The 27,946-nt window shown below is 43.5% G+C and overlaps 1 protein-coding gene across 1 annotated transcript in view; it reads left to right on the plus strand.

Annotated features, from left to right (window-relative positions):
- QSOX1 (quiescin sulfhydryl oxidase 1) overlaps nucleotides 1-27,946 on the plus strand; it is an 87,423-nt gene that overhangs the window by 57,079 nt on the left and 2,398 nt on the right. Inside the window, exons 4-11 of the mRNA XM_040360237.1 lie at nucleotides 1,974-2,070; nucleotides 4,067-4,157; nucleotides 9,343-9,488; nucleotides 10,447-10,575; nucleotides 11,936-12,065; nucleotides 13,279-13,401; nucleotides 19,163-19,307; nucleotides 24,440-24,616. Coding sequence (XP_040216171.1) covers nucleotides 1,974-2,070; nucleotides 4,067-4,157; nucleotides 9,343-9,488; nucleotides 10,447-10,575; nucleotides 11,936-12,065; nucleotides 13,279-13,401; nucleotides 19,163-19,307; nucleotides 24,440-24,616 — 1,038 coding nt within the window. The remainder of the gene's footprint in view (nucleotides 1-1,973; nucleotides 2,071-4,066; nucleotides 4,158-9,342; nucleotides 9,489-10,446; nucleotides 10,576-11,935; nucleotides 12,066-13,278; nucleotides 13,402-19,162; nucleotides 19,308-24,439; nucleotides 24,617-27,946) is intronic.

Raw genomic sequence — 27,946 nt, forward strand, 5'->3', positions numbered from 1 at the left:
ATCTTTGCAGCCTTTCAGTGCCCATCAGTGCCACCCATGAGTGCCCATCAGTGCTGCCTATTAATGCCCATCAGTGCCACATATCAGTGCCAATCGTCAGTACCCGTCAGTGGTGCCGCCTTATCAGTGTCCATCAGTGAAGGAGAAAACTTATATATTTACAACATTTTATAACAGAAACAAAAGCAAAACTTTTATTTTTTCAAAATTTTCGTTCTTTTTTTATTTGTTTAGCAAAAAATAAAAAACGCAGAGGTGATCAAATACCTCCAAAAGAAAGCTCTATTTGTGGGAACCAAAATGATAAAAATTCTGTTTGGGTACAGTGTAGCATGACCGTGCAATTGTCATTTAAACAGCGTCAGCGCAGAAAGCTGAAAATTGGCTTGGGCAGGAAGGGGGGTAAGTGCCTGGTATTGAAGTGGTTAAAGGTGAACCAAGCAGGCTGAACGAAAAAAAAAACTGACAGCTGTATACCAACTATGCAATGTTTGTACAGTGACCCCCCCCCCCCCCTGTTCTATTGGGTTCTGACAGGAGACGCCCCCCTGCTAGAACACTCCCGTCAGCATTCTCAGCCATTGACTGAGAGCGCTGATCGCGAGCCCGATCGGCAAACCTTTTTCTTCGTTCATGCCTCTTTGACAGAAGCTGCCCAAACTGTCGGACTGCAGTACACACAGGCCGAATGTTTACATAGAATCGTCCGAAGCCGCCCGACATTCGGCCCGTGTGTACTAGGCTTTAGGCACTAAGGGCCAGATTCTCGTCCAGCGGCGTATCTCTGCGGCGACGTAACGTGTTCCGATTTACGTTACGCCGCTGCAACTTAGACGGGCAAGTGCTGTATTCTCATAGCACTTGCTCCGTAAGTTGCGGCGGCGTAACATAAATCGGCCGGCGTAAGCCCGCCTAATTCAAATGTGGGACAGGGGGGGCGTGTTTTATGTTAATCTTCTGTGACCCGACGTGATTGACGTTTTTCATGCGCCGTCCGTGGAAATCTCCCAGTGTGTATTGCTCCTAATACGCTGCAAGGACGTATTGGTTTTGACGTGGAAGTAAATTACGTCCAGCCCCATTCACGGACGAGTTACGCAAACGACGCAAAATTTTCAAATGTTGTCTAAATTTACTAAACATTGATACGCCGCACTTATGCCACCATATAGCAGGGGCAACTATACGCCGAGAAAAGCCTAACGTAAACGGCGTAAATTTACTGCGTCGGCCGGGCGTACGTTCAGGAATTCGCGTATCTTGCTGATTTACATATTTCGACGCGTAAATCAGCGTACACGCCTCTAGCGGTCAGCTTAAAAATGCAGTTACGATGCGACGGCGTAAGAGACTTACGCCTGTCGGATCTAACAGATATCTATGCGTAACTGATTCTAAGAATCAGGCGCATAGATACGTCCAGCCGGACGCAGAGATACGACGGCGTATCTGGAGATACGCAGTCGTATCTCCTCTAAGAATCTGGGCCTAAAAGCACATATTGACACAGTTACCCTCTTGCAGCCCATATGTTCTGTAACATGCTACCATGCAGAGAAAGAGAGGAATGGACATGATTGACTTCTATGAATCCCATAGCTGACTGTGTTGTGCCGCTGGAAATCACTTAGATGTGAGCAAGTGGAGTTGCGTCTATAAAACCATTTTATAAGAACTACTTAAATGAAAAGTGACAAATGAATAGAGATTTGGTAAGAAGCCAGTTCAGACTTCTAATAAACACTTGGCACTGGAACTAAATCACAGCTATTTTCTGAAACTCAGCAAAATGATTTATATTCCTTGTAAAATGCTACAAAATATTAGTACTAGTAATTATAAAACACGTAACTAATTTAAATATTTTAGTCTTTTTTTAATACTGCCTATTAGTATTTTGTAGGGGCTGGGGGGCAAGAAAATGCAGGTGTTACTAAGACTTCTATTTCACTCTTTGCACCATATTTCTGCAGCTCGGGATCCAGGATCGATAAAGAAATTCATCATTGACCAATTGGAAGCGAGAAAGGATTCTCCACCCCCTGCATGTCCACCACTAGAGCCAATCAGGTATGCCTATGGAAATGGGAACTTAACATAAACCTGTCATTAGAGAAATGGCTGCAGCCATTGCTAAATTCCTTCTGAAAGTACTTGTATATATTTTTTTCTAACACCCTCCTAGAGAATAAAATGGCGGTCATTGCAATACTGTTTGTCACACCGGTCTTACAAGCGCACTTTTTTTTGGAAAAAATCATTTTTTTTAAATTAAAAAACAGTAAAGTTACCCCAATTTTTTTTATACTGTGAAAGATAATGTTACCCCGAGTAAAATGATACCCAACATGTCACGCTTCAAAATTGCGCCCGCTCGTGGAATGGCGCCAAACTTTTACCCTTAAAAATCTCCATAGGCGACGTTTAAAACAATTCTATAGGTTGCATGTTTTGAGTTACAGAGGAGGTCTAGGGCTATAATTTTTGCTCTCGCTCCAACGATTGCAGTGATACCTCACATGTGCGGATTGAACATCGTTTTCATATGCGGATGCTACTCACGTGTGCGCTCGCTTTTGCACGCGAGCTCGTCAGGATGGGGCGCTTTAAAAAAAAAAATGTGTTTTGTTTTCTTATTTATTTTAACACTGTTTAAAAAAAAAAAAAGGGTCACTTTTATTCCTATTACAAGGAATGTAAATATCCCTTGAAATAGAAAAAATAATGACAGGTCCTCTTAAATATGAGATCTGGGGTCAAACAGATCTCATATTTAGACTAAAATGCAATAAAGAAATTTTTTAGGAAAAAATGACAACAAAAAAAGTGCCTTTAAGACGCATGGGCGAAAGTGAAGTTTTGACGTCGCTTCCTTCCCCTGCTATGCTATGGAGACGGGTGGGGGTCATCTTGCCCTCACTCGTATCCATGGCAAACAGCGTGAAGGACCCAATCGCCTGGGTGTAGTTCAGGCTCAGGTAAATATAAGGGGGGGGGGGGGCTGTGGGGGAAGCTGCATGTAAAAGATTTTTTACCTTAATGCATAGAATATGTTAAGGTAATAAAAACGTAAGACCCCTTTCACACTGGGGCAGCGGGTTCGTTAGCAATAAAGCACCACTTTACCGCTGTTATAGCGGCGCTTTTCAGCCACTAGCAGGGCGCTTTTAACCCCCACTAGAGGTCGAGCAAAGGGTTAATAGCGCCATTCATTTCAATGGGCAGGGGCAGTGGAGGAGTGGTGTATACACCGCCCCTGCACTGCCCCAAAGATGCTGCTTGCAGGACTTGTTTTCCTGTCCTGCAAGCGCACGGCCCCAGTGTGAAAGCACTCAGACTTTCACACTGTGGTGGCTTGAGAGGCGCCATTCAAGCGCTTTACAGGCGCTATTTTTAGCGCTAAAATGCCTGAAAAGCACCCCAGTGTGAACGGGGTCTTATGCCGCGTACAGACGGTCGTTTTTTGTGATGAAAAAAAACAACATTTTTAAAAACGTCATTTAAAATGACCGTGCGTGGGGAAAAAGTTTTATGTCTTCTGAAAAACGACAAAAAAAAAAATTCAAGCATGCTTCAATGTTTTATGTCGTTTTTCAAAACCTAATTTTTTGTGTCATTAAAAATGACCGTGTGTAGCTAAAACGACGTTTAAAACAACGTTTTTAAACCCGCGCATGCTCAGAAGCAAGTTAGGACGCGAGCTTGAATGGAACAGAGTGCCGCCGTACGTGCTGAACGTAACCGCGCTTTGCTAGAGCTTGTTGAAAAAACGATGGTGTGTATGCTACGTCGTTTTTTAAAATGAAGTTTGAAAAACTTCGTTTTTTTTCATGCTAAAAAATGTCGTTTTCTTTCATCACAAAAAACGACCGTGTGTACGCGGCATTAGGCTTTAGAACCACTTTAAATAATAAAACTGCTTTTGAAATTACAGGAACATGTTAAAGCTTTTATGAGATATCAGTTATTGGGTTTACATCTGTCTTTAATATGTTATTCAATATTGTCACATGATGATGAATTGATTAGAGGACAATGATATGACCAATCGCATTGTCTCTTCCAGCACCCCTGAGATTGAACAGTTTTTCCAAAACAATGACGAGACGTATTTAGTTTTAATATTTGAACTTCCTGAAATGTATACAGCAAGAGAGGTAAGAATTAAATATTAAGGTGAACCTATCATTAACCTGCCCCGCCCCTATTCACAGTATTTGCATACAGATCTATATCTTGATGTTATTTGTTTTTTTCAATGTTATGTTAAAGCATGCATTTATGGAAATACTGACTTACAGGTAAGTCAGGGAGTTGGCTCTAACTTCCTTTCAAACAATTTCCTAGCACCATCATTTTTTTCCTTTAAATCCTGTTGACGCTGTGGTTTTTAGTGATTGGTGGCCATGTCTGACGCCTGCTGAACACCCTGCAAGTGGAAGGTTTAAAAGATTGTATTGAGAAGAATGTCTGAAATCACACTTTGGGGGGAGAATAAAAAAGGAATGTGCAGGGCAAAGACATAGATTCACTTTAATTCCGGCTCTGATAGCTGCTTGTACTTACCTTCTCTTTGCTCACATGGTGCTCCATCCATCCAGGGAAACAAGATGACATATTTGAACTTCTTGGTATGGGAACATTGTAACGTTTTACCATATGACAGAGCTGGGGCTTGGTGATTGGCTGATCAACCACCCAATGCTGTCACATGGGATCAAGTGGAGCGCATTCAACCCTATGTAAGCTCTAAGTCGCAAACTAGAGCTTACATTGGGCCAGATCCACGTAGTTCGGCGTAATTTTAAGCAGGCATAGGGTATCGTAGTTACGCTATGCCGCCGCTACTTTGAGAGGCAAGTGCTGTATTCACAAAGCACTTGCGTCTAAAGTTACAGCGGCGTAGCGTAAATGTGTCGGCGTAAGGGCGCGGAATTCAAATGACAAAGATGTGGGCGTGTTTTATGTTAATTCAACTTGACCCCACGTAAATGACGTTTTTTTTGAACGGCTCGAAATCACGTCGCAAATAGTCAATGCTTTCGACGTGAACGAAAAAGCCCTATTCGCGAACGTTTTACGCATACGACGTACACAACGGAAAATTCGCCGCTGGCCCGACGTCCATACTTAACATTGCGTACGCCTCATAGACCCAGGGGTAACGTTGCGCCGAAAAAAGCCTTAAGTAAATGACGTAAAAAAATGCGCCGGCCGGACGTACGTTCTGAGAATCGGTATATCTAGCTAATTTGTATACTCTATGCGTAAATCAATGGAAGCGCCACCTAGCGGCCAGCGTAAATATGCACCTAAGATTCGACGGCGTACTAAGACGTACGTCAGTCGGATCTAGCCCCCATTCAGTCGTATCTTGTTTTGTGGATACAAAACAAAGATATGACAGGGCATCCTAGAAGTTACGCGGCATATCAATAGATACGCCAACGTAACTTCTTTGTGGATCTGGCCCATAGAGTTTATCTTTCTCATCCTCATCAAGAAAAAAATACAGGCAGCTGACTGGGCTGCTATTAAAGTGAATAAGCTATTTTCTCTGCATATGCAAATACATACAGGTTTATAAGCCCCAACTCACTTAAAAGTACCATCTCAATGTGTTTTCCACTGAGGAGTCTTCAAGAAGTACCTGAAGGAGGAAGTCAGTGCTTCCTGAAGACGCATGCGTGCGAAACTCATTGAGGGGGGACCACTCACTCATATTCAGAAGGCGGTGACATCACTTCCTAGTAACGAGTTCTGGTCTGTGGAACACACACCGACTCTGTGGGAGCGAGTGGTGGTGGTGAGAGGCTATCTCTGAGCTGTGGGGCTGTTTGTGTTGGTGCCTTTGGGCACATACAAATGTGAGTTTACATCTTTTATTCTTTAATGCATTTTACTGAATAAATCTTACTACACTATGAGATTATCCTTTTCTGGCTTTCGTGATTTGTTGAACATAAGAGAGACTAATTGCGGAAGCCCATGGTGAGATTGAAGGTTAAGTCAGTGAACCCCTTTTGTCTCCTCCTGCCTTCGTGTATATATAGAAGGGTTTGATATCTGTTTGAATGAAGGAATAAATGTCAGTCCACTATTCCTGAGCACGGTGTTGGGGATGCTGAATATCTAGAGACGGGCATTATTTATATTTTAGATGGACTTGTTTTTTTTATGTAACATTTACACTTAGGTCAATATATTTGGACACAGGCAAAATGTTTGATTTTTCAGGTATTTACCAAAACATATTCAAGCTAGGGGTGCAACGGATCAAAAAACTCACAGTTCGGACCGTTGATCGGATCATTTTTCGGATCAGCAAAAAGTCCCCTGTCACCTTTTTTGTCTTGGTGTCAGGAAAAATTGTCAGAAATGATTCATGCCAATAGCAGAGGAATGAGGCAGCAGACAGAAATGACACTTAGTGCTCTGGCTACAGACAAGTACACACTTATAGAGGGATGTGCTTTGCTCATATCACAAAAGTTTGTTCCAGCTTCAAATCAGTGATCTGCAACAAGTAGGCAAATAGGGACCTTTGACTTTCTGGATCTGCACTAAGAAGTAAAGAAGAAGTAAAATTTAGGCACCCCGTGCATAAGGAATTTTATTTGATACTCATTGAGATACTCCTTCAGGTTTGTCTACTAAAGGGAACACTGAGGTCTGGTCATAATAAACACTGACCCTATCACTCATGCCGCGTACACCCGATCGGTCAAACCGATGAGAACGGTCTGATGGACCGCTTTCATCAGACCAAACCGATCGTGTGTGGGCCCCATCGGTTATTTATCCATAGGTTAAAAAAAAGCAATCTTGTTTTAAATTTAAAAATTTAAAAATCCACGCATGCTCAGAATCAAGTCGACGCATGCTTGGAAGCATTGAACTTCGTTTTTTTCATCACGTCGTTGTGTTTTACGTCACCGCGTTCTGACACGATAGTTTTTTTAACCGATGGTGTGTAGGCACGACTGACCACCAGTCAGCTTCATCGGTTAACCAATGAAAACGGTCCATCAGACTGTTCTCATCGGTTTGACCAATCGTGTGTATGCGGCAAAGGAGTTAGTCTGGAAACGTTATGGTGAAAAACAGCTATTTCTTCACATTTAACATTTAAACAGTCTGTCGGTTTTTCAAATACCGTATTTAAGCATATAAGCTCCGTTTTGTGTTGAAAATAACTGTGAAATCTAAAACTCCGGTGGGTGTAACAAGATGTCCGCTTGCCCCCTTCTCACTCTATCATTACTGTGCAGGAGTGTGGGGTGTAGCAAGATGGTGGCGACGGAACGTCACTTCCGGAGCAATCTGTGCTGGGGAGCCGAATGTGACGAGACTGCGGCCGCCGCCGGGTGGACCAAGATGCCGCCGCTCCGGGAGCTAGGCCGAAGCTGCGGCCTTTCCTATGGCTGTTGCAGGACCGGGAGGCCCGTGGATCACGTTGTGTGCGGTCCCGAAGGTGTACGGATCAATAAGGATCCGTTGCACGCCTTATTCAAGCTATAGTTATATAATGGATATGGGCTGAAAGTGCACACTCTCAGGTCTAATTTGAGGGTATGTACATCCAAATCGGAGGAAGGGTTTAGGAATTGCAGCTCTTACGAATAGCCACCCCTCCTTTTTCAAGGGGCCAAACGTAATTGGACAATTGAATCAAAAGCTGTTTCATGGCCAGGTGTGGGCTACTCCTTGAATTAAAGTTGAAAGTCTTCACTTCAAATTCATTTGGATTGTTTTCTTTTAATTTCATTCTGGTGGCATACAGAGCCAAAAGTATGAAAATTGTGCCTGTGTCCAAATATATAAATATGGACCTTACTGTATATATTTGTGTTTTATGAAAGTTTTTTTGCACCTGCATATGGATTAGTATTTGTTGGAAAAAAAAAGTTGTTACACATCTATATAAAGGTGTAGCGCCTACTTTTTCTACTGTGTCACAATTCCAAAGGGGAAGCTGCACTTTGGTATATTAGAGGTGTTGGACGCATATCATTGAATTGTTTGGGGGGGGGGGGGTGCCCTCTTATATACATTTTTGTATTGTAAAAAGTAATGCTAACTTTATTATCTTGCTGCATAAAGCCTATGCAGAGAGAAGAGTTGTGCGAGGTACCCAGCAGGTCCATCCATCATAGGCTTGGCCACAAAAGACTGTGCAGACCTGTGCACTGCCGAAAAAATTATTAGTTTTCATTTTCATTTCATTCGTTTTTCGGGTAATTTATTATGATCGAAACTCGTAAATTCAAAAATTCAAAGATGAGAAAATGTGAAAATTCTAAAATTTGAAAATTCAAAACTGGATGGCTAAGACCCCTTTCACACTGTGGCGGTGTGGGCGGTAGCGGTAAAGCGCCGCTAGTTTTAGTGGCGCTTTACTGCTGTTATAGCAGTGCTATTTGGCCGCTAGCGGGGCGCTTTTAACCCAAGCTAGCGGCTTAAGGAAAGGGTCAAAAGTGATGTGTTGTGGCGCGGCTTAATCGATTTGCAGGCACTTCGACAGTGCTGCCCAGGGGCGTGCCCAGCAGGAGCGGACTGACAACTCATGGGGCCCCCGGGCAATAGATTATGGGGCCGCACATTATACACACACAAACACACATACAGTATACATACACGGTATACACACACAGACACACAATATACACACACAGTATACATACAGAATACAAATACACACACTGAAAAGGTACTGGAGAGGCGGGGCAGCTATAATCTTGGGATTTTTTTTAAAAACACAGATTTTTACATACTGTCCCTGGTTTTACTGAGGCTGGCAACCCTGATGGGGCCCCCTAGTGGCATGGGCCCCTCGGGCAGTGCCTTTTTCATCAGCAGTATGTACCAGTCTTGTGACTTCTATCAGGTTAAAGCTTGTAGGAGGAGTTTTCATTCTTCCCTTATTATTCCTATAAGGCTGCAGGACCCCTGACCCTCTGTCTGGACAGTGCGGATGACATGCACCCTCCCATGGAAAAAAAAATCTATAGCAATACACACAAAAAAGAGCAGATGCAGCTTTCCCCCAAGGCTCTGTTCTATCAGGAGATGGATTGGGGCTGTTGAAGAAGGGGAGGATCAGAGATGACAGGATCAAACAGCCTTTTTACACAATGCAGGAGATTTTAAGAGGAGAATGCAGATGCAGAGATGTTTAACAAGCCTGCTTTACTGCATATATAGAGACTGATTTTACTGTTGTGGGTTTAGTAACACTTTAATGTTTAATATACTTCCCAATAATTGACCTTTGTATAGTGATGTTTTGTTTGCGGGAGAAACCCATATTGTATCTGAGCACTGTAATATTCCCTTTGTCAGGTTGCTCTGGATATGGTGCAGTATGATGGTGTCTCAGTCCGGAGGGTACTCAATATACAGGAGGATCTGGTCACAAAATTCAATGTGTCGTCATTTCCATCTGGATTCTTGCTAAATAGAGATGGATCAGTCAGTATAATCAATCTGTAAGTATGTTCCTATTCCAGTACTTCTTATGTCACTGGAGGACATTTATAAAATAAATGTAATTATAGGGGAAATAATGATGTGGCTCCAATAACCAAACATTGTTCAATATGAAGCTTGTTGTCACTTTTACATTCTTTTGCCAATTCCCCCCTCTAGTGGCCATACTTAATATTGCAGTCATAGCTAGCGCGTTCTGTTTTTCTTAGTAGCACAGAATTAAAGCGGGAGTTCACCCTAAAAAAAAATTTTAACATTAGATTGATGCTCATTTTGTCAAGGGGAATCGGTTAGTTTTTTTTAAATCGAAGCCGTACTTACCGTTTTAGAGAGCGATCTTCTCCGCCGCTTCCGGGTATGGTCTTCGGGACTTGGCGTTCCTATTTTGATTGACAGTCTTCCGACAGGCTTCCGACGGTCGCATCCATCGCGTCACGAGTAGCCGAAAGAAGCCGAACGTCGGTGCGGCTCTATACGGCGCCTGCGCAACGACGTTCGGCTACTTTCGGAAAATCATGACGCGATGGATGCGACCCTCGGAAGCCTGTCGAAAGACTGTCAATCAAAATAGGAACGCCCAGTCCCGCAGACCATACCGGGAAGCGGCGGAGAAGATCGCTCTCTAAAACGGTAAGTACAGCTTCGATTTTTAAAAAACGAGCCGATTCCCCTAGACAAAATGAGCATCAATCTAAGGGTAAAAATTAGGATTTCCGGGTGAGCCTCCACTTTAACCACATGATGAAAATATTGCTGTTGTCAAAAGCAGATCTGTTTCTTTTCACTGATTTATTAAAATTTTCTTTATAGCTTAGCCCTTATATGTGCATCTGAAAAATGACTGTTTAAAAAATTGATAAAAATGTATGCAATACATCAGAAATAGGTTTTCTGGTATACAAGTATAGTAATCAATAAAATAAACAATGTAACAATTTAATGTTTTGTTTTTCCTAGGGGAGATGTGTCTCGAGCGGCATACACCAGCTTCATTCGTTCTCTGCCAGGGGTGAAGAAACTAAACCTTAATCTTTTTGGATGGAAAGGGGTTGAGGAGAAGAATGTGACAGTGAGACCTGCAAATAGGTACTTGGTTAAAGCCTAACTCCAGGTTTTTTATTTTTATTTTAATCTCACTTATATAGTGAGTGAGTGAGAAACTTGTAAAGCGCAACACATGCGAACTGAATCGCCTCTGGGCGCTGTATCCATTCCAGGGGTAAGGAAGCTCCTTAACCTCAGAAGAGATGGGTTTTAATCTTTCTCCTGAAGGACAAATGGTCCGACTCCAGTCGGATGGTGGTTGGTAGTGCATTCCACAGGCGGGGTCCCTGGACTGCAAATCTTCGATCTCCTTTGGACTTGTATATGGCTTTGGGTATCTGGAGTAGGTTTTGATTAGTGGATCGCAGAATGCGATTGGGGTTATGGGCTTTTATTTTTTCGCATAGATATTGGGGGGCGTTTCCTTGAATACACTTATGCATTAGGCAGAGTGCCTTGAAAGTGATTCTGTCTTTTACTGGCAACCAATGAAAGGATCTCAATGAAGGTGAGATTGACTCCCATGGTTTTTTGCCAGTCACTAATCGAGCGGCCGTATTTTGAACGACTTGCAGACAAGTGATTTGGTATTTGGGGAGTCCTAGGTAGAGGGCATTTGCGTAGTCAAGTCTGGAATTTATGATTATTCCCACCACGACTGCTATGTCCTCTTTTGGGATGAAGGGGGTGACACGGCGTAGTAGGCGCAGCAGATGATGGGATCCGCTGACTACAGACCCTATTTGTGCATCCATTGTCATATAGACATACAAAGACATACAAAAAGCAGCTTTGGTTGTAATACTTGCCTTCTTTCTGGTGCCATCCCTGCAGTGTTTGCTTTCCGTCACAAGAGGTCCTCAGTCTTCTGAATTGACATGTTAGGCCTTGTTAATACAGAAAAAATATGGGGTGCAGTAAGAATCAAACATATTCCTGTGGCTGAATGTAAACGGCAGTGCCGGGTTAAACTCTGTAGAGGCATTCAAAATCTTGGGACCCACTTCACAGGTTTCTGGAGGTTTCTCATGTGTGCATGCTCTAGTAGGATAACATTGAACTAAGTAATGTGTGCATGCCGGCCACTAGATTTGGGTGACTATCACTACTATATATTACATTACATGTACGTTGGTTTCACCCAAAGTTTTTACAAACTGACAGCTCAAAGTAGATACCAGAGAAGGGGAGGTTTCCGAAAAGCTTAAGTTCCATTTTGGGTGGAACTACGCTTTAAGAATGAATGGCACCCAAACGTGTGTAGCAATGTAAAATCACAGGCAGAATTGTTGTGATTCTGCCAGCAATTCCAAATCACAAAGTGTGAACGGGGCTTATAACAGAAGTGCCCCATTTTGGAGTAGTGTGGCTTTTGATTAAATAAGTCAATGCTGTTTTTTAGGTCCAAAATCTACATGGCAGACCTGGAGTCTTCTCTCCATTATTCTTTGAGGGTGGAGGTTGTTCGCTATTCCACATTGGAGGGGGAGCGTCTGAAAGCTCTTCGTGGCTATATCAATGTGCTAGCAAAGGTAAGTGGATGCTTACCTCTTTAGTTATACTTTAAGGTATGTAATTGTTTTCTATAGTTACAATCAGGGGCAGACTGACAACTCATTGGGCCCCCGGGCAATAGGAGATTATTCGGCCCCCGGGCAATAGGAGATTATTCGGCTCCCGGGCAATAAGATTATGGGGCCCCTAGGCAAGAGATGATGGGGCCACACAGTATAGACACACATACAGTATACATACACAGTATACACACACAGGCACACAATATACACATACACACACTGAAAAGATACTGGAGAGGCGGGGCAGCTATAATCTTGGGATTTAAAAAACACTGATTTTTACATACTGTCCCTGGTTTTACTGAGGCTGGCAACCCTGATTGGGCCCCCTAAGGGCATGGGGCCCACGGGCAGTGCCCGAATGATCAGTCCGCCCCTGGTTACGATAACAATAGCACTCTATGGACATGGACCTCCAGTGCGCGTTCCTGGTAAGACTTCATAAATGTGCACTGCCAAAAAGTTTGTTTGTTTTCGTTTCATTCTTTTTTTTGCTTTTTTCAGAAGTTTGTAAATTCGAAAATTCGGAATTCGTAAATTCGAAAATCCAAATTTTTGAATTATTTGGAATTTACAATTTTTGAGTTTAAAAATTTTCGGATTTTTGAAATTTCGAACTTCTTAACTTCGAATTTATGAGATTTCAAATTTTTGGAATGTCGGAAATTCCAAATTTTTGGAATGTCGGAAATTCCAAATTTTTGAAAATTCGCAATTTCGGAAATTCGCAAATTCTGAATTTCCAAAATATCTAGCTTCCTAACTTCAAATTTTAGAATTTCTGAATTTTCGGACATTTGAAATTTCGGAAATTTGAAATTCTAAATTTCGGAAATTGGAAATTCTAAATTCTAAATTTTGGTAATTGGAAATTCTGAAATTCTAAATTTCCGAAATTCGAATTTCCGAAATATCGAACTTCCTAACTTCAAATTGTCGACTTTCCGAAAATTTTACGTTTCAGAAATTCTGAAATCCGAAAATTCAGAAATTGAAAATTCGAAAATTTAGGAGATTTCTGAATTAACTAATTTGTCAAAATTAGTTAAACAAATTTGGAACTAAACGAATTGCACGTGTCTAATCATAACCCTACATAGTACAGCTGCCTTAATACGTTATTAAATCTATCATGATATCTTAGTTTACTCTTCTGTTCCTAAAACAGTATTTTCCTGCCCGCCCCATGCTGCGCAATCTTCTGCATACACTCAATGACTGGCTGGGTAAACAGGAGGGAGATACAGTAATGTATGAAGACTTTGCAGATGTTTTAAATAACACTTATAAGGTAAGAAAATCTAAAATATCTTATGATAGTAAAAAAAATTCAAATCTTTTACTTAATACCCATTGATGCTGATAGGGTGCAGTATTTGTTCACATGATAATTATGCATCTGGCTCTTAATTTTTATATCAATTTTGTTGAGTTGAGTGGTGTTGACAGGGCCACCCACAGCTTGAATTTCATCCGAATTGGACAAAACCTGAGCCATCTATGGCCAGCCTAGTGCCAGCCTGCAGCCCTGATCAGTGTATTCTGGCAGCGCTGTCAGACTACAATGACACAGCAGGAAGGATTCCTCCATGCACCTTGCTTGTGTGGATGGGGAAATCCATTCAGTTCTTTTCTATCAGCCCGCTGGATGATCAAAAAAACTCTGGGTCATCTACGGCCAGCTTTTGAAGTAAGGCCGAGTAACTTGCATCAAAAAGTGGTCTGAAGAAATGTGCAATTTTAAAAGCGTTTTATTTAGCTAGAATCTTTGTTTATTATTTTTTTTATATAAAATAAGCACTAACTGACACTTTTGACACTTTCTGGGGACCAGTGACACTAATGCAGTGATCAGTGTTAAAAAAAATGCACTGTCACTGTACTAATGACACTGGCTAGGAAGGGATTAACATAAGGGGCAATCAAAGGGTTAGCTGTGTGCCTAGCCTGTGCTTTCTCACTGTGAACTATGGGAATGCAGTAGTCCATATTTCTGCTTTGCAGGAACCCAGGATTCATGCCTTACCTACTGACAGAACGGCAAACTGCCTTGTTTACATAGGTATATCACTGTTCTGGCTCTGTAACAAATGGAGTCCCCAATACCCGTAGATCAGCTACTGCTTTGTTTAATCACAGTTGGGTCACCGTCAGCATGCATGCGTGCCCCAGACCATAGACCTAGGTACGTGATTCTGCGCAGGAGAGCCACCTTGCCATCGTGTATATACGGTATATGGTTGGGAAGCAGTTAAAGTGTATGTAAACCCAGACAAAGAAGTTCTCCTTTTTGCTTCCTTATAATCTGTTCAATTTTACCATTAACATTATTTTGTTATATCTGTTTGACAAGTGCAAAAAAATGCTGTTTATCCAGCCAGAAGTCTTGTGAACTGACAACTTCCTGGACTCCTTTCCTCTGTGGACAGTTATGCCCTGTACACACGATCGGACCTTTGTCCGGCCAAATTCACATCGGAATTCTGACGGAATTCCATTGGAGGAAAAGAGAACATGTTCTCTATGTAATCTCCGATGGAATTCATCTGAATTTCCGATGGAATTTCTCTGATGAGGCATACACATGGTCGGAATTTCCGATGGGAAAAATCCGTCTGACTTTTTCCATCGGAAATTCCGATCGTGTGTACGAGGCTTTATCAGTCAGTCTCTGTTGACTACAAAACACATCTTCCTATGTCAAGGAGGGAGGGATGTGTTATATAGTTCTAACACAATTCTTTCCTAAGGTGACAATGCTGTTTCTCCTAGATACAGTACGGTTGTCACCATAGGACAGGAAGTATGGGCCAAATTCTCAAAAATCATGCGTAACTTAAATTTCAGCAGTTAAGTTACACTGACTTAAAATCTCTACCTAAGTGCCCGATCGTCAAAGCACTTACCTAGAAATTTCAGGCCGTGTAACTTAAGTGCCGCCGTCGTAAGGCGGTCCTCCTCTCCTGGGGGCGTTTAAAATTTAAATGAGGCGCGCTCCCGCGCCGGCCGTACTGCGCATGCGTGTGACGTCATTTTCCCGACGTGCAGCGCGCGAACGTAATTAACGCCGGGCGGCTTTGAGAATTTCGACGGGACACTAAAGTTGCGACGGGTGAAAAAAAAAAGACTCGCCGGGAAAACAAATAATTATTAAAAAAAATGACAGCGTCGCTCAGCATGCATTCCTGAGAGGGAGAACTCCATGCCAATTTTCAAAGAAAAAAACCGGCATGGGTTCCCCCCCCCAGGAGCATACCAGGCCCTTAGGTCTGGTATGGGTTGTAAGGAGACCCCCCCACGCCGAAAAATTGACGTAGGGGGTCCCCCTACAATCCATACCAGACCCGTATCCAAAGCACGCTACCCGGCCGGTCAGGAAGGGAGTGGGGACGAGCGAGCGCCCCCCCCCTCCTGAGCCGTGCCAGGCCGCATGCCCTCAACATGGGGGGGTTGGGTGCTCTGGGGCAGGGGGGCGCACTGCGGGCCCCCCCACCCCAGAGCACCCTGTCCCCATGTTGATGAGGACAGGACCTCTTCCCGACAACCCTTGCCGTTGGTTGTCGGGGTCTGCGGGCGGGGTGCTTATCGGAATCTGGGAGTCCCCTCAAATAAGGGGGCCCCCAGATACCGGCCCCCCACCCTAAGTGAATGGATATGGGGTACATCGTACCCCTATCCATTCACCTGGAGGCAAACAGTAAAAGTTAGTAAACACACAACACAAGGCTTTTTAAAATAATTTATTATTCTGCTCCGGATGCCCCCCCTGTCTTCTTTATTAGCTCTATTTCCAGGGGGGGGCTTCTTCTTCCACTCTCCGGGGGGGGTTTCTTCTTCCGCTCTCCGGGGGGGGCTTCTCCGCTCTCCGGGGGGGGCTTCTCCGCTCTCCGGGGGGCTTCTTCCATCTTCTCCCCTCTTCCGCTGTTGACTCGGCGAACCCCGGTTCTTCTCCAGCTGTCCGGTGCCTTCTTCTTCAGCGCTGGCTGCCTGCTATGTTTGTGTGTTAGCTCAATTAGTAACAGGCAGCCGGCGCGGTCTTCTGTGACGTCAGGGTCTTCTGTTCTTCTCCCCTCTTCCGATGTTGACTCGTCGCATCTTGTCGCTGTAATGATGGAAGCGCGCCTTGCATCCCATTTATATAGGCATCACCGTCCCATCATGCTCCGGTAGGTACCCACGTGGTGGGTGCACGTGGGTAGGCACCCACCACGTGGGTACCTGCCGGAGCATGATGGGACGGCTCTGCACCCAACCCCCCCATGTTGAGGGCATGCGGCCTGGCACGGCTCAGGAGGGGGGGGGGCGCTCGCTCGTCCCCACTCCCTTACTGACCGGCCGGGTAGCGTGCTTTGGATACGGGTCTGGTATGGATTGTAGGGGGACCCCCTACGTCAATTTTTCGGCGTGGGGGGGTCTCCTTACAACCCATACCAGACCTAAGGGCCTGGTATGCTCCTGGGGGGGGAACCCATGCCGGTTTTGAATTTTAAAATTGCCGTAAAGTTCTCCCTCGGGAATGCATACCAAATGCCGTCGCTGGAATGGGCCTTTACAATGTGTGACTAACTTTCCACATTATAAAACCAGCCCTAGTTTTGCGCTGGCAAATTCGGAACTTAGGCAGAAATCACAGTGATGAAATGCTTTGAAAATCTGCTTAAGTCCTCATTTGCATACGCAAAGCTGCATTTCAATGAGAAATGCCCCCAGTGGCGGATGCGGTACTGCATCCTAAAATCTGACCGTGTAAGTGTCTTACACATGTCAGATTTTCTGCCTAACTTTGGAAAAAGCCTTTTGAGAATCGTTTCCAAAGTTAGGCACAGGGATACGCAGGCTGAACAGCAGTTAAGTCTGCGTATCTCTTTTGAGAATCAGGCCCTATGTTCCTGGCAGGATAACCAGATGAAAAAATAAAGTGTGAAACAAATTCAACCACCTGAGAAAAGGTAAGCTGCATTACATTCATGTTCTTGGGTTTAGATATGCTTTAACCACTTCCCATCCAGGCCAATTCTGACACTTTGCTCCTACGTGTAAAAATCTACGTTTGTTTGCTAGAAAATTCCTTAGAACCCCAAAACATTATATACCGGATATACTCGAGTATAAGCCGAGTCTTTCAGCGAATTTTTTGTGCTGAAAATGCCCCCCTCTGCTTATACTCGAGTCACCTTTTTGAGCCTGATCTCCGGGACTTTGGGGACCCGTCACCGGCCGGCCGTAGGTTCCCAAATCCTGTCTCAGAGGTCTTCAGACAAGTCCTTCATGGCTTGGTTTGTGCTCTGACATGCACTGTTAACTTATAAAGACAGGCGTGCGCCTTTCCAAATCATGTCCAATCAACTGAATTTACCACAGGTGGACTCCAATCAAGGATGATCAGTAGAAACAGGATGAACCTGAGCTCAATTTTGAGTGTGATGGCAAAGGCTGTGAATACTTATGTACATGGGATTTTTAATACATTTGCAAAGATTTAAAACAAACTCCTTTCATGTTGTCATTATGGGGTATTGCTTGTAGAATTTTGAGAAAGATAATGAATTTAATCCATTTTGGAATAATGCTGTAACATAACAAAATGTGGAAAAAGTGAAGTGCTGTGAAATTTTCCCGGATGCACTGTAGTTAAACAAATCTTTACTGTCCTGTTTTGCTGTAGGCAGTGTGGAGCAAATCATGTTCAGGAAGAATTGATCCACAGTGCTTGTGGCTAAAGAGGTCAACAAAAACTAATTTATTGGAATAATAAGTTCAGCTTTGGTATAATTATAGGTATAATTAGCTAGATTCAGATAGGTTTACGCCGGTGTATCAGTAGATACGCCGTCGTAACTCTGAATCTACGCCATCGTAAATTTAAGCGTATTCTGGAAACCAGATACGCTTAAATTAGGCTAAGATACGAGCGGCGTAAGTCTCCTACGCCGTCGTATCCGCGCTTCCGTTGTTTGCAGCGTGAAATATGCAAATGAGCAAGATACGCCGTTTCACGAACGTACGTGCGCCTGTCGCAATTAGTTACGCCGTTTACGTTAGATATACGCCGGCGTAAAGATAAAGCTGCTCCCTAGGTGGCGCAGCCCATGCAAGGTATGGACGTCGGAACAGGCCTTTCTTTTTACGTTGTTTGCGTAAGTCGTACGCGAATCGGGCTTGACGTAATTTCCGTTCACGTCGAAACGGCGTACTTTGGAGCAATGCACACTGGGATATGTCCACGGACGGCGCATGCGCCGTTCGTTAAAAACGTCAATCACGTCGGGTCACCAGTCATTAACATAAAACACGCCCCCCTGTTCCACATTTGAATTAGGCGTGCTTAGGCCGGCTCATTTACGCTACGCAGCCGTAACTTAGGAGGCAAGTGCTTTGTGAATACAGCACTTGCCTCTTTGACTTACGGCGGCGTAGCGTATATGCAATACGCTACGCCGCCTCAAAAGTAAGCCGCCCTACCTGAATCCAGCTATATAAGTCTAATGCCTTGTACACACGATCGGAATTTCCGATAGGATGAAATCCAACGGAATTTTTCTGTCGGAATTCCGTTCAAGCTGTCTTGCATACACACTGTCTGACCAAATTCCAACCGTCCAAAACGCGGTGACGTAAAACACTACGACGAGCCGAGAAAAATGAAGTTCAATGCTTCCGAGCATGCGTCGACTTGAGCATGCACACAGACGATAGGAATTTCCGATATTCCGACATGTTCTATTTCTAAACACTGATGGGAAAAAAGTCAGATGAGGCCCACACACGCACGGAATTTCAGAAAAAGGTCCATCTGACTTTTTTCATTGGAAATTTCCGATCGTGTGTACGCGGCATAAGAGGCCTATTGATAAAGCAGTGAATGTGACCTTTTCCAAATATTCACTGCACATGAATCTTCCCAGCCTATGGGTTCTGAATTACAGGGAATGATTGATAAAAAGTCACATTCTATAACCTGGGTTGAACTGTTGATGTTATTCAGCTCTTGATTACAGTATTTGTAACATGCATTCTTGTTCTTTTCTGTGTTCCTACCTGTCTGTCCCAAGGTTAAAGATGCAGTTCTGTCCCCCCACGTGAACTATGTCTGGTGTCAGGGTTCACAGGCTAAATATCGAGGTTTCCCCTGTACTGTCTGGACGCTCTTCCACTTGCTGACAGTCCAAGCATTTGAACTGAGAGCGCCTGATTCTGGTTAGTGAAGCAAATATCCTGAATCTTCTGTGCTGGAAGTTAAGTAGATATTGACTTTTGTCTTTGCGTATGAACTGCTTCTCTCACCATACAAGCTTATGGGCAGGGCCGCCATCAGGGGGGTACAGGCCAGGGCCGATCCGCTCTATAGGCTCACTATGCAAGCCGCTTAGGGCCCTGCAAAGCTGCGGAGGGCCCCCCAAATTACTAGAGGCCCCGCCTGGTGAGAAGTCCTTTTTGGCCCCTCACCTTGCTTCTCAACTCGCTGGCTGCATGGGAGAAGAGGTAAGAAGTCAGCACCTCCCGCTTCTCACCTTAATGTAAGTATGTAAGATGTAATTTCCGACAGCAGAACACCCCCTCCCCCCGCTTCTCAACTTTAATCTGACATGTCACTGTCGGCAGCGCCAAACCCCCCCCGCTTCTCAACTCTAATGTGACATGTCATTTCTGGCAGCCCCCCTGCTTCTAAACTTTAATGTTACATGTCATTTTGCTTAGGGCCCCAGGGAGGTCAGGATCGGCACTGGTACAGGCAGTACACCTGTAAAGGGCCCGGGATGTGGCAACCCCCTTTTTTTATTGTAAGGTCCCCAGGGCCCCGGAAGGGAACCCCCCCTTTTTTTTATTTTTTATAATTTTTTTATATATATTTTTGTTTGTTTTTATTAAAGGGCCCAGAGGTCCCCAGGGCCCCGGATGGCAACCCCCCCTTTTTTTATACATTTATTTTTTATTTTTTATATATATATATATATATATATATATATATATATATATATATTTTTTTTTATTATTATTAAAGGGCCCCCTGGATGGCAACCCCCCCTTTTTTTATATACATTTAATTTTTTAATTTTTTTATACATATTTATTTTTTATTTTTGTTTGTTTTCATTAAAGGGCCCAGAGGTCCCCAGGGCCCCGGGTGGCAACCCCCGCTCCCTTTTTATATATATATATTTTTTATTTCTTTTTTTTGTACGGTCCCCAGGGCAACCCCCCCCCCCCCCCCCCAATTCGTGAAGCTGTGTAAGGGGCCCCATAATTCCTGATGGCGGCCCTGCTTATGGGAATGGGAGTACAACACTAGCTTGAAGCAGGTTGATATCAAGGGCGTCAGTTGCAAGTCAAAATCAACTGTCAATGAATTGTGAATAATCTGATATCAAAAGCATGCTGTTTGTAGCCCAAAGCCCATCGACAGACAAGGGGCCATTACATATTACAGGAGAATGATATGATTGGAATTCAAATTTAATTCAAATCAAAATTTATGTTGATTTAAAAATAGTCATAGGTATTCGTAGCCTATTGCATTAGGGTGTGCATCCCAAAGCTCAAAAACACATGCGTGGATATGTCAGTAGGGCAGAGGTTGGTGTCAGTAGGACAGTGGATGGTGTCAGGCAGTAGAGCAGTGGACGTGTCAGTAGAGCAGTGGATGGTGTCCGTAGGGCAGAGATTGGAGTCAGTATTTTTAAAATAATATATTTTTTATAATATTATTCTTATTTTATTTTTATTTTCTTACAATTTTTTGGGAGCCCCGTCGTGGGGCTTTGGTGAAATATCAGACCAGTCCCTTTCTCTACAGCATGGGTGCTCAACCTATGGCCCTCTAGCTGTTGAGTCTTTCCTGTAACTGTAACTGTAACTGTCAGTGGCTTGCAGTGCCTCATGGGACTTATAGTTCCGCAACAGCTGGAGAGCCACAGGTTGAGTAGTCTCCAAATTGCTGCCCTTTGCTTGCCTCTATCTTTCCCTTGGGTCACTATCCCTCCCACTGATACAAGACCTTTTCTGCCATCAGACACAGACAATGGGGCACCATTTCTCGCACTGACACCATGAATGGGGCACTATTCCTCCCCCTAATACCAGATGTTTACTCCCACTGATGCCAGGAAAATTTCCACTCCCATTGGCTAAAGTCAGGCCCTCCAAGAGTCTGAAGGACAATAAACTGGCCCTTTGTTCAGAATGTTTGGAGACCCCTGCTCTACAGCCTCAGCTGCACTGGCTTCCTGTGCATTCACAAGCTGAAGCATATGAATGGACACAGTTATGAATGAACACAGTGAGTGATCAGTACTGTGTTCATTCAGAAAAGAAAGAGGCTGGTATATATTCCTCAATAGCCAAAAACTATACAAATCCACTTTGTGTGCACTAAATGCTTTTACAAACCCAAAGAATATTGTTTAACCACTTCAGCCCCGGACCATTTCGCTGGCCAAAGGCCAGAGCATTTTCTGCGATTCGGCACTCAACAAAATTGAGTGGCTCCCAAACAAAATTGACTCCCAAACAAAATTGACGTCCTTTTTCCCCCACAAATAGAGCTTTCTTTTGGTGGTATTTGATCACCTCTGCGGTTTTTATTTTTTGCGATCTAAACAAAAATAGAGCAACAATTTTGAAAAAAAAAACAATATTTTTTACTTTTTGCTATAATAAATATCCCCAAAAAATATATAAAAAAAATATATTTTTTGCTCAGTTTAGGCCGATACGTATTCTTCTACATATTCTTATAAATATTTTGGAAAAAAATCGCAATAAGCGTTTATTGATTGGTCTGCGCAAAGGTTGTAGCGTCTACAAAATAGGGGATAGTTTTATGGCATTTTTATACATTTTTTTTTTTTTGTTTTACTATTAATGGCAGCGATCAGCGACATAATGGCGGACACATCAGACTTTTTTGACACATTTTTGGGACCATTGTCACAGCAATCAGTGCTATAAATATGCACTGATTACTGTGAAAATGACACTGGCAGTGAAGGGGCTAGCCACTAGGTGGCACTGAAAGGGTTAAGTGTGCCCTAGGGTGTGATTCTTACTGTTACCAGGTTTCACACCAGGTTACTGCACATATCTGGAAGAAATACAAACAGCACACCATGGGGTCTATTTATAAATCATTTGTCGCACGAAGAAGCATTTGTGCGAGTTGAACGAAATGTCCCATAATTTCACAAAGAGATTAATGGCTGTATCATCAGCTCCATCTAGTGGCCAAAATGCAGTATAATTTTCTCATTACGATATTTAAATACTTGAGGTGATTGTAGCCATATTAGTGCAATAGAGAAAATTGAGTACTGTCCGTGATACTTTTTTTTATTTGCACTAACATATAATTTTTCGTGGACGAGCTTTCGGGGTGTGTCTCCTTCTTCAAGGTCCAAGGAGTACTGCTTGGACCTTGGAGAAGGGGACACACCCCGAAAGCTCGTCCATGAAAAATTATATGTTAGTGCAAATAAAAAAAGTATCACGGACAGTACTCAATTTTCTCGGTATTTAACCACTTTGTATCCCGGCTATTGTACTTTGATGGCCACAAGGTGGCTCTACAATGCCGGAAGGATGTCTATTGACGTCCTCGGCTCCTCCGGCCACTGCGGGGCGCGCGAGTGCCCAGCCGCGTCACTGAGGTGCCGATGCGCGTGCCTAGCAGCCACGATGTCCGCCAGGTACCCGCGATCGCCCGTTACACAGCCAAGGGTGTGGATCTGTGTGTGTAAACATACAGATCCATGTCCTGTCAGGGAGAGGAGACCAATGCTGTGTCCCTTGTACATAGGGACACGGATCGGTCACTTCCCCCAGTCAGTCCCCTCCCCCCAGAGTAAGAATCACTCCTAGGGAACACATTTAACCCCTTCCTCGCCCCCTAGTGTTAACCCCTTCCCTGCCAGTCACATTTATACAGTAATCGGTGCATATTTATAGCACTGATCGCTGTATAAATGTGAATGGTCCCAAAAATGTGTCAAAAGTGTCCGATGTGTCCGCCATAATGTCGCAGTCCTGATAAAAATCGCAGATCGTCGCCATTATTAGTAAAAAAAATAATAATAAAAAATGTCATTATTCCGGCCCCTTATTTTGTAGGCGCTATAACTTTTGCGCAAACAAATCACGATACGCTTATTGCGTTTTTTTTTATTTTTTTTTACCAAAAATATGTAGAAAAATGCGTATCGGCCTAAACTGAGAAAAAAAATGGGATATTTATTATAGAAAAAAGTAAAAAATATTGGGGCAGATTCACATAGAAATAGATCGGCGCAGCGTATCAGAGATACGCTACGCCACTGTAACTTACTTTTGGCTGGTTCGAATCCTGGAAGATTCTCTGGCGGCGGAATCTCTGGCGGCGGAATTCAAATCAGCGATTAGGGGGCGTGTTTCATTTAAATGAAGCCCGTCCCCGCGCCAATGAACTGCGCATGCTCCGTTTCTAAATTTCCCGCCGTGCATTGCGTGAAATGACGTCGCAAGGACGTCATTTTTTAAACTTAGACGTGACTTACGTCCATCCCGATTCACGGACGTCTTACGCAAAAAAAATTCAAATTTCGACGCGGGAACGACGGCCATACTTAACATGGCAAATCTAACTATACGCCGCAAAAAAGCAGCTTTAACTATACGCCGGAAAAAGCCGACTAGAGACGACGTAAGAGAATGCGACGGCCGCGCGTATGTTCGTGGATCGTCGGAAATAGCTCATTTACATACCCGACGCGGAAAACGACGTGAACGCCACCCAGCGGACGCCGAAGTATTGCATCTAAGATCCGAAAGGCGTACGAGGACGTATACCTGTCGGATCTAACCCAGATGCCGTTGTATCTTGGTTTGAGGATTCAAACCAAAGATACGACGCGGGTAATTTGAAAGTACGCCGGCATATCAGTAGATACGCCAGCGTACTCTGTCTGTGGATCTTCCCCATTGTTTTTTTTTCAAAATTTCGCTCTTTTTTTGTTTATAGCGTCAAAAATAAAAAACGCAGAGATGATCAAATACCACCAAAAGAAAGCTGTGGGGAAAAAAAGGACGTCAATTTTGTTTGGGAGCCACGTCGCATGACCGCGCAATTGTCAGTTAATGCGACGCAGTGGCGAAAGCTGAAATTTCGCCTGCTCAGGAAGGGGGTATATGTGCCCAGTAAGCAAGTGGTTAAATAAAATTGTACTGCATTTTGGCCACTAGATGGAGTTGACTGCTGTCCTCTGAAGAAAAGGATAATGTGTTACTTTTATAAAAGATCAGTCTTCATTTTAATCTGTTGTCTGGTGAATGACATATCTCTCTTTGTATCACTGCTATAGAGCCGCAGGAGGTATTGCAGGCAATGCGGGAGTATGTCCGCTACTTTTTCGGATGCAGATATTGTGCTGTAGAGTTTGAGAAAATGGCCAGTGAGTCAATGAGCTTCGTTCGGGATCATGATGATGCCATCAGATGGTTGTGGTCAAATCATAATCGAGTGAATAAAAGATTGGCAGGTGAGTAGCAAACAGCTGTGATTCATGTGGTCTCCCTAAACAAGTGTCAGTTACCATTCTTTGACAGTGCTAATGCTGGCCATACACGGGTCAAATTTCAAAAGAACTTTCTTTTGAAAATCAGAAAATTTGTGTTTTGTGATCCGATGATGTTACCATTGATTTCGAAATTTCACCGACCGAACATTCAATTTCACCTCATGTTTCTACAGAAAAGAATTTTTGTGTCTGGGAACCTTCTTTTCTTTCCGGGAACCTCCTTTTCTTTCCGGGAACCTTCTTTTCTTTTCTTGCACATGCACATTTCTTTTTAGATTACACTGGGGTAGATTCAACAAGCAATTGCGTCTGCGTAACCATAGTTACGCAGCGCAATTGCTTAGTTGCGCCGGCGTATCGACTGCTCCTGATTCAGGAAGCTTGATACGCCGACTGCAGCCTAAGATATGACTAGCATAAGGCTCTTATGCCGTCATATCTTAGGCTGCATTCTTACGATGGCCGCTAGGTGGCGTTCCCGTAGTGGTCAGCGTATAGTTTGCAAATTGCATACTAACGCCAATTCACAACCCTACGCGAGCCCTGCGAACGCAGTTTACGTCGTTTCCGTTCGTCGGGTTCCCCGTAAGGCTGCTCCTGCTATTAGCAGGGGCAACCAATGCTACGTATACCCGTCGTTCCAGCGTCGCAAATTTAAAATTTAACGTTGTTTGCGTAAGTGAATCGTGAATGGCGCTGGACGCCATTTACGTTCACTTTGAAGCAAATGACGTCCTTGCGACGTCATTTGCCGAAATGCACGTCGGGAAAGTTTCCCGACGGAGCATGCGCACTACGTTCGGCGCGGGAACGCGCCTAATTTAAATGATCCATGCCCCCTATGGGATCATTTAAATTACGTGCGCTTACGCCGGGCATTTTTCAGGAGCGCACACGCAAATTACGGAGCTACTGCTCCGTGAATCAAGCGTAGCGCAGGAAATTTACGGAGGCGCAGTGTTAAAACGGTACACTGCGCCTCCGTAAGAAATGGGCAAGTCGTACCTGAATCTGGGCCATTGATTAGAAAATCTTTTGTTTTTTCAAAAAATATCCAACATGTTGGATTATTAAAATTCGATGGCCGCACGAATATAGGCTGTTGCAGCAGCCCACTAACAGTGCAAAATACGAACGAAAATTCTTAGATAAGATTTTCAAAAGAAAGTTCTTTCGAAATTCGACCCGTGTATGGCAAGCATAAGAAACGGAATCTGATTTAGGTTTGCTTCCTGGTGACTGGTCAACTTTAAAGCAGGATAAACTTTGTGTTAAAATCTCAATAAAATACATTTAATTTTTTGGTTGCAACATGACAAAATGTGGAAAATTGCAAGAGGTATGAATACTTTTTCTAGGCACTGTACTTTATGGGCTGCTTTAAAAGCCAAAGGATTTCTAAGTCTGCCCTTAAAATCCCCCTGTACCGGGAGGTACTTGTGCCCTTTTTGGGTTTATTCTTTCAAGTCTGCCTGGCTGGTCTGATTTGCAAACCCCTGCAACACTGTACAACAAATGATGTGACACTACCACTTTCTGCTTCAGTCTGTTTCATCCTCCTGCACTTTGGAATGATATGATGATGGTATTTTATTTTCCAACAAGTTGGCAGGAAACTCCAAGGATGAAGCAGAAAATAGTGGTATCATATGCAGTGTTGTGCAAATCACAGGACTGTGTAAAACGGAATTAAAAATCTTTTGGCTGGTGAAACAGCTTGTATATGTGTATTGTAATTGCTTACATCCTGAAATCTGTATATTAAAATGTCTTTGCATGATGCACCGTGATAATATATGTAATAATCCTTATCCCTTTGACAGCTACCAGAGAAAAGTTTGTATGGTTGCTAGATGTCAAACCCCACTGTCAATATCTTCAGTGCCCAAAATAATCAGTAAGCAATCAGAGTAACTCCCAATAAATGAAGCATTATGTCAACCATGACCTATAGGTAGATTCAGAAAGAGTTAGGCCGGCTTATCAGTAGATAAGCCGACCTAACTCAGAATCTACGCCGACTTATGTTTAAGTGTATTCTCAATCAGAGATACACTTAAACATATCTAAGATACGACGGCTTGCGCCGTCCTATCTTAGGTTGCAATATTTCGGATGGCCGCTAGGTGGCGCTTCCATTGCGGTCGGCGTAGAATATGTAAATTAGTAGATACGCCGATTCACAAACGTACGCCCGGCCGATGCAGTACTTTTACGCCGTTTACGTTAGAGATAGGCCGCCTAAAGTTAGAGCTAGGCCCTAGTTGGAATAGTAATGTTAAGTATGGCCGCCGTTCCCGCATCGAAATTCGTTTGTGCAAGTCGTCCGTGAATCGGGATTTACGTCGTTTACGTCCACGTCGAAATCAATAGTCCCGTGCGGCGTACTTAGCCGCAATGCACAGTTAAAAAAAAACGTCAAAAACGTAAGGTCAAGCCCCATTAACATAAAACATGCCCCCTTACACACATTTGAATTAGGCGCCCTTACGCCCACCCGCTTTAGGCTACGCCGCCGTAACTTAGCAGGCAAGTACATTGTGAATCATGTACTTGCCTCGCTAACTTACGGCGGCACAGCTTAAATGCCTTAAGCTACGCCGCCGCAAAGTTGCGGCATTGTATGTGAATCTAGGCACTAGTAATCAGATCCAAGTTGAAGGTTACGTTCTGCAAATGTACTTAGCTTGCAGATGCCAGTGCAATCTGTAGATTGGTGTGTTTCTGTCTAACACTGTATTTGTGTAAACAATTACAGCATTAAAACATTTTTTTTATATATATACCCTGTTCCCCCAGAAAAAAGACCTAACCTGAAAATAAGACCTAGCGTTATTTTCCAGGAGGGCTGCAATATGAGCCCTACCCCGAAAATAAGCCCTAGTTAAAAATGCTTGTAAAATCCTATAATCCACTATATTACAGTAGTATATAATGTACAATGTGTGTGTTTCTGCAATATAAATGCAGGGAAGAGAGCTCCAGCGGGTAACAGAAGCGCAGATCGGCGCTATAACAAATGTATTTGGCACAATTATATTACAGAAACGCACACATTGTACATTATATACTACAGTAATAGAGTGGATTATAGGATTGTACAAGTATTTTAACTCAGTTCACACTGGGGATTCCTGACAGGAGCCTGAAATGTGTACGGGGACGGTGTGTACACACATCAGACCATCAGGCCACTTCAGCGGTGAACTGATGAAAACGGTCCGTCGGACCATTCTCATCGGTTTTGTCCGACCGTGTGTACGGGGCCTTAGGGGGGATATGATCAACATG

This window comes from Rana temporaria, chromosome 7, assembly GCF_905171775.1.
Source record: "Rana temporaria chromosome 7, aRanTem1.1, whole genome shotgun sequence".
NCBI classification, from domain to species: Eukaryota; Metazoa; Chordata; class Amphibia; order Anura; family Ranidae; genus Rana; species Rana temporaria.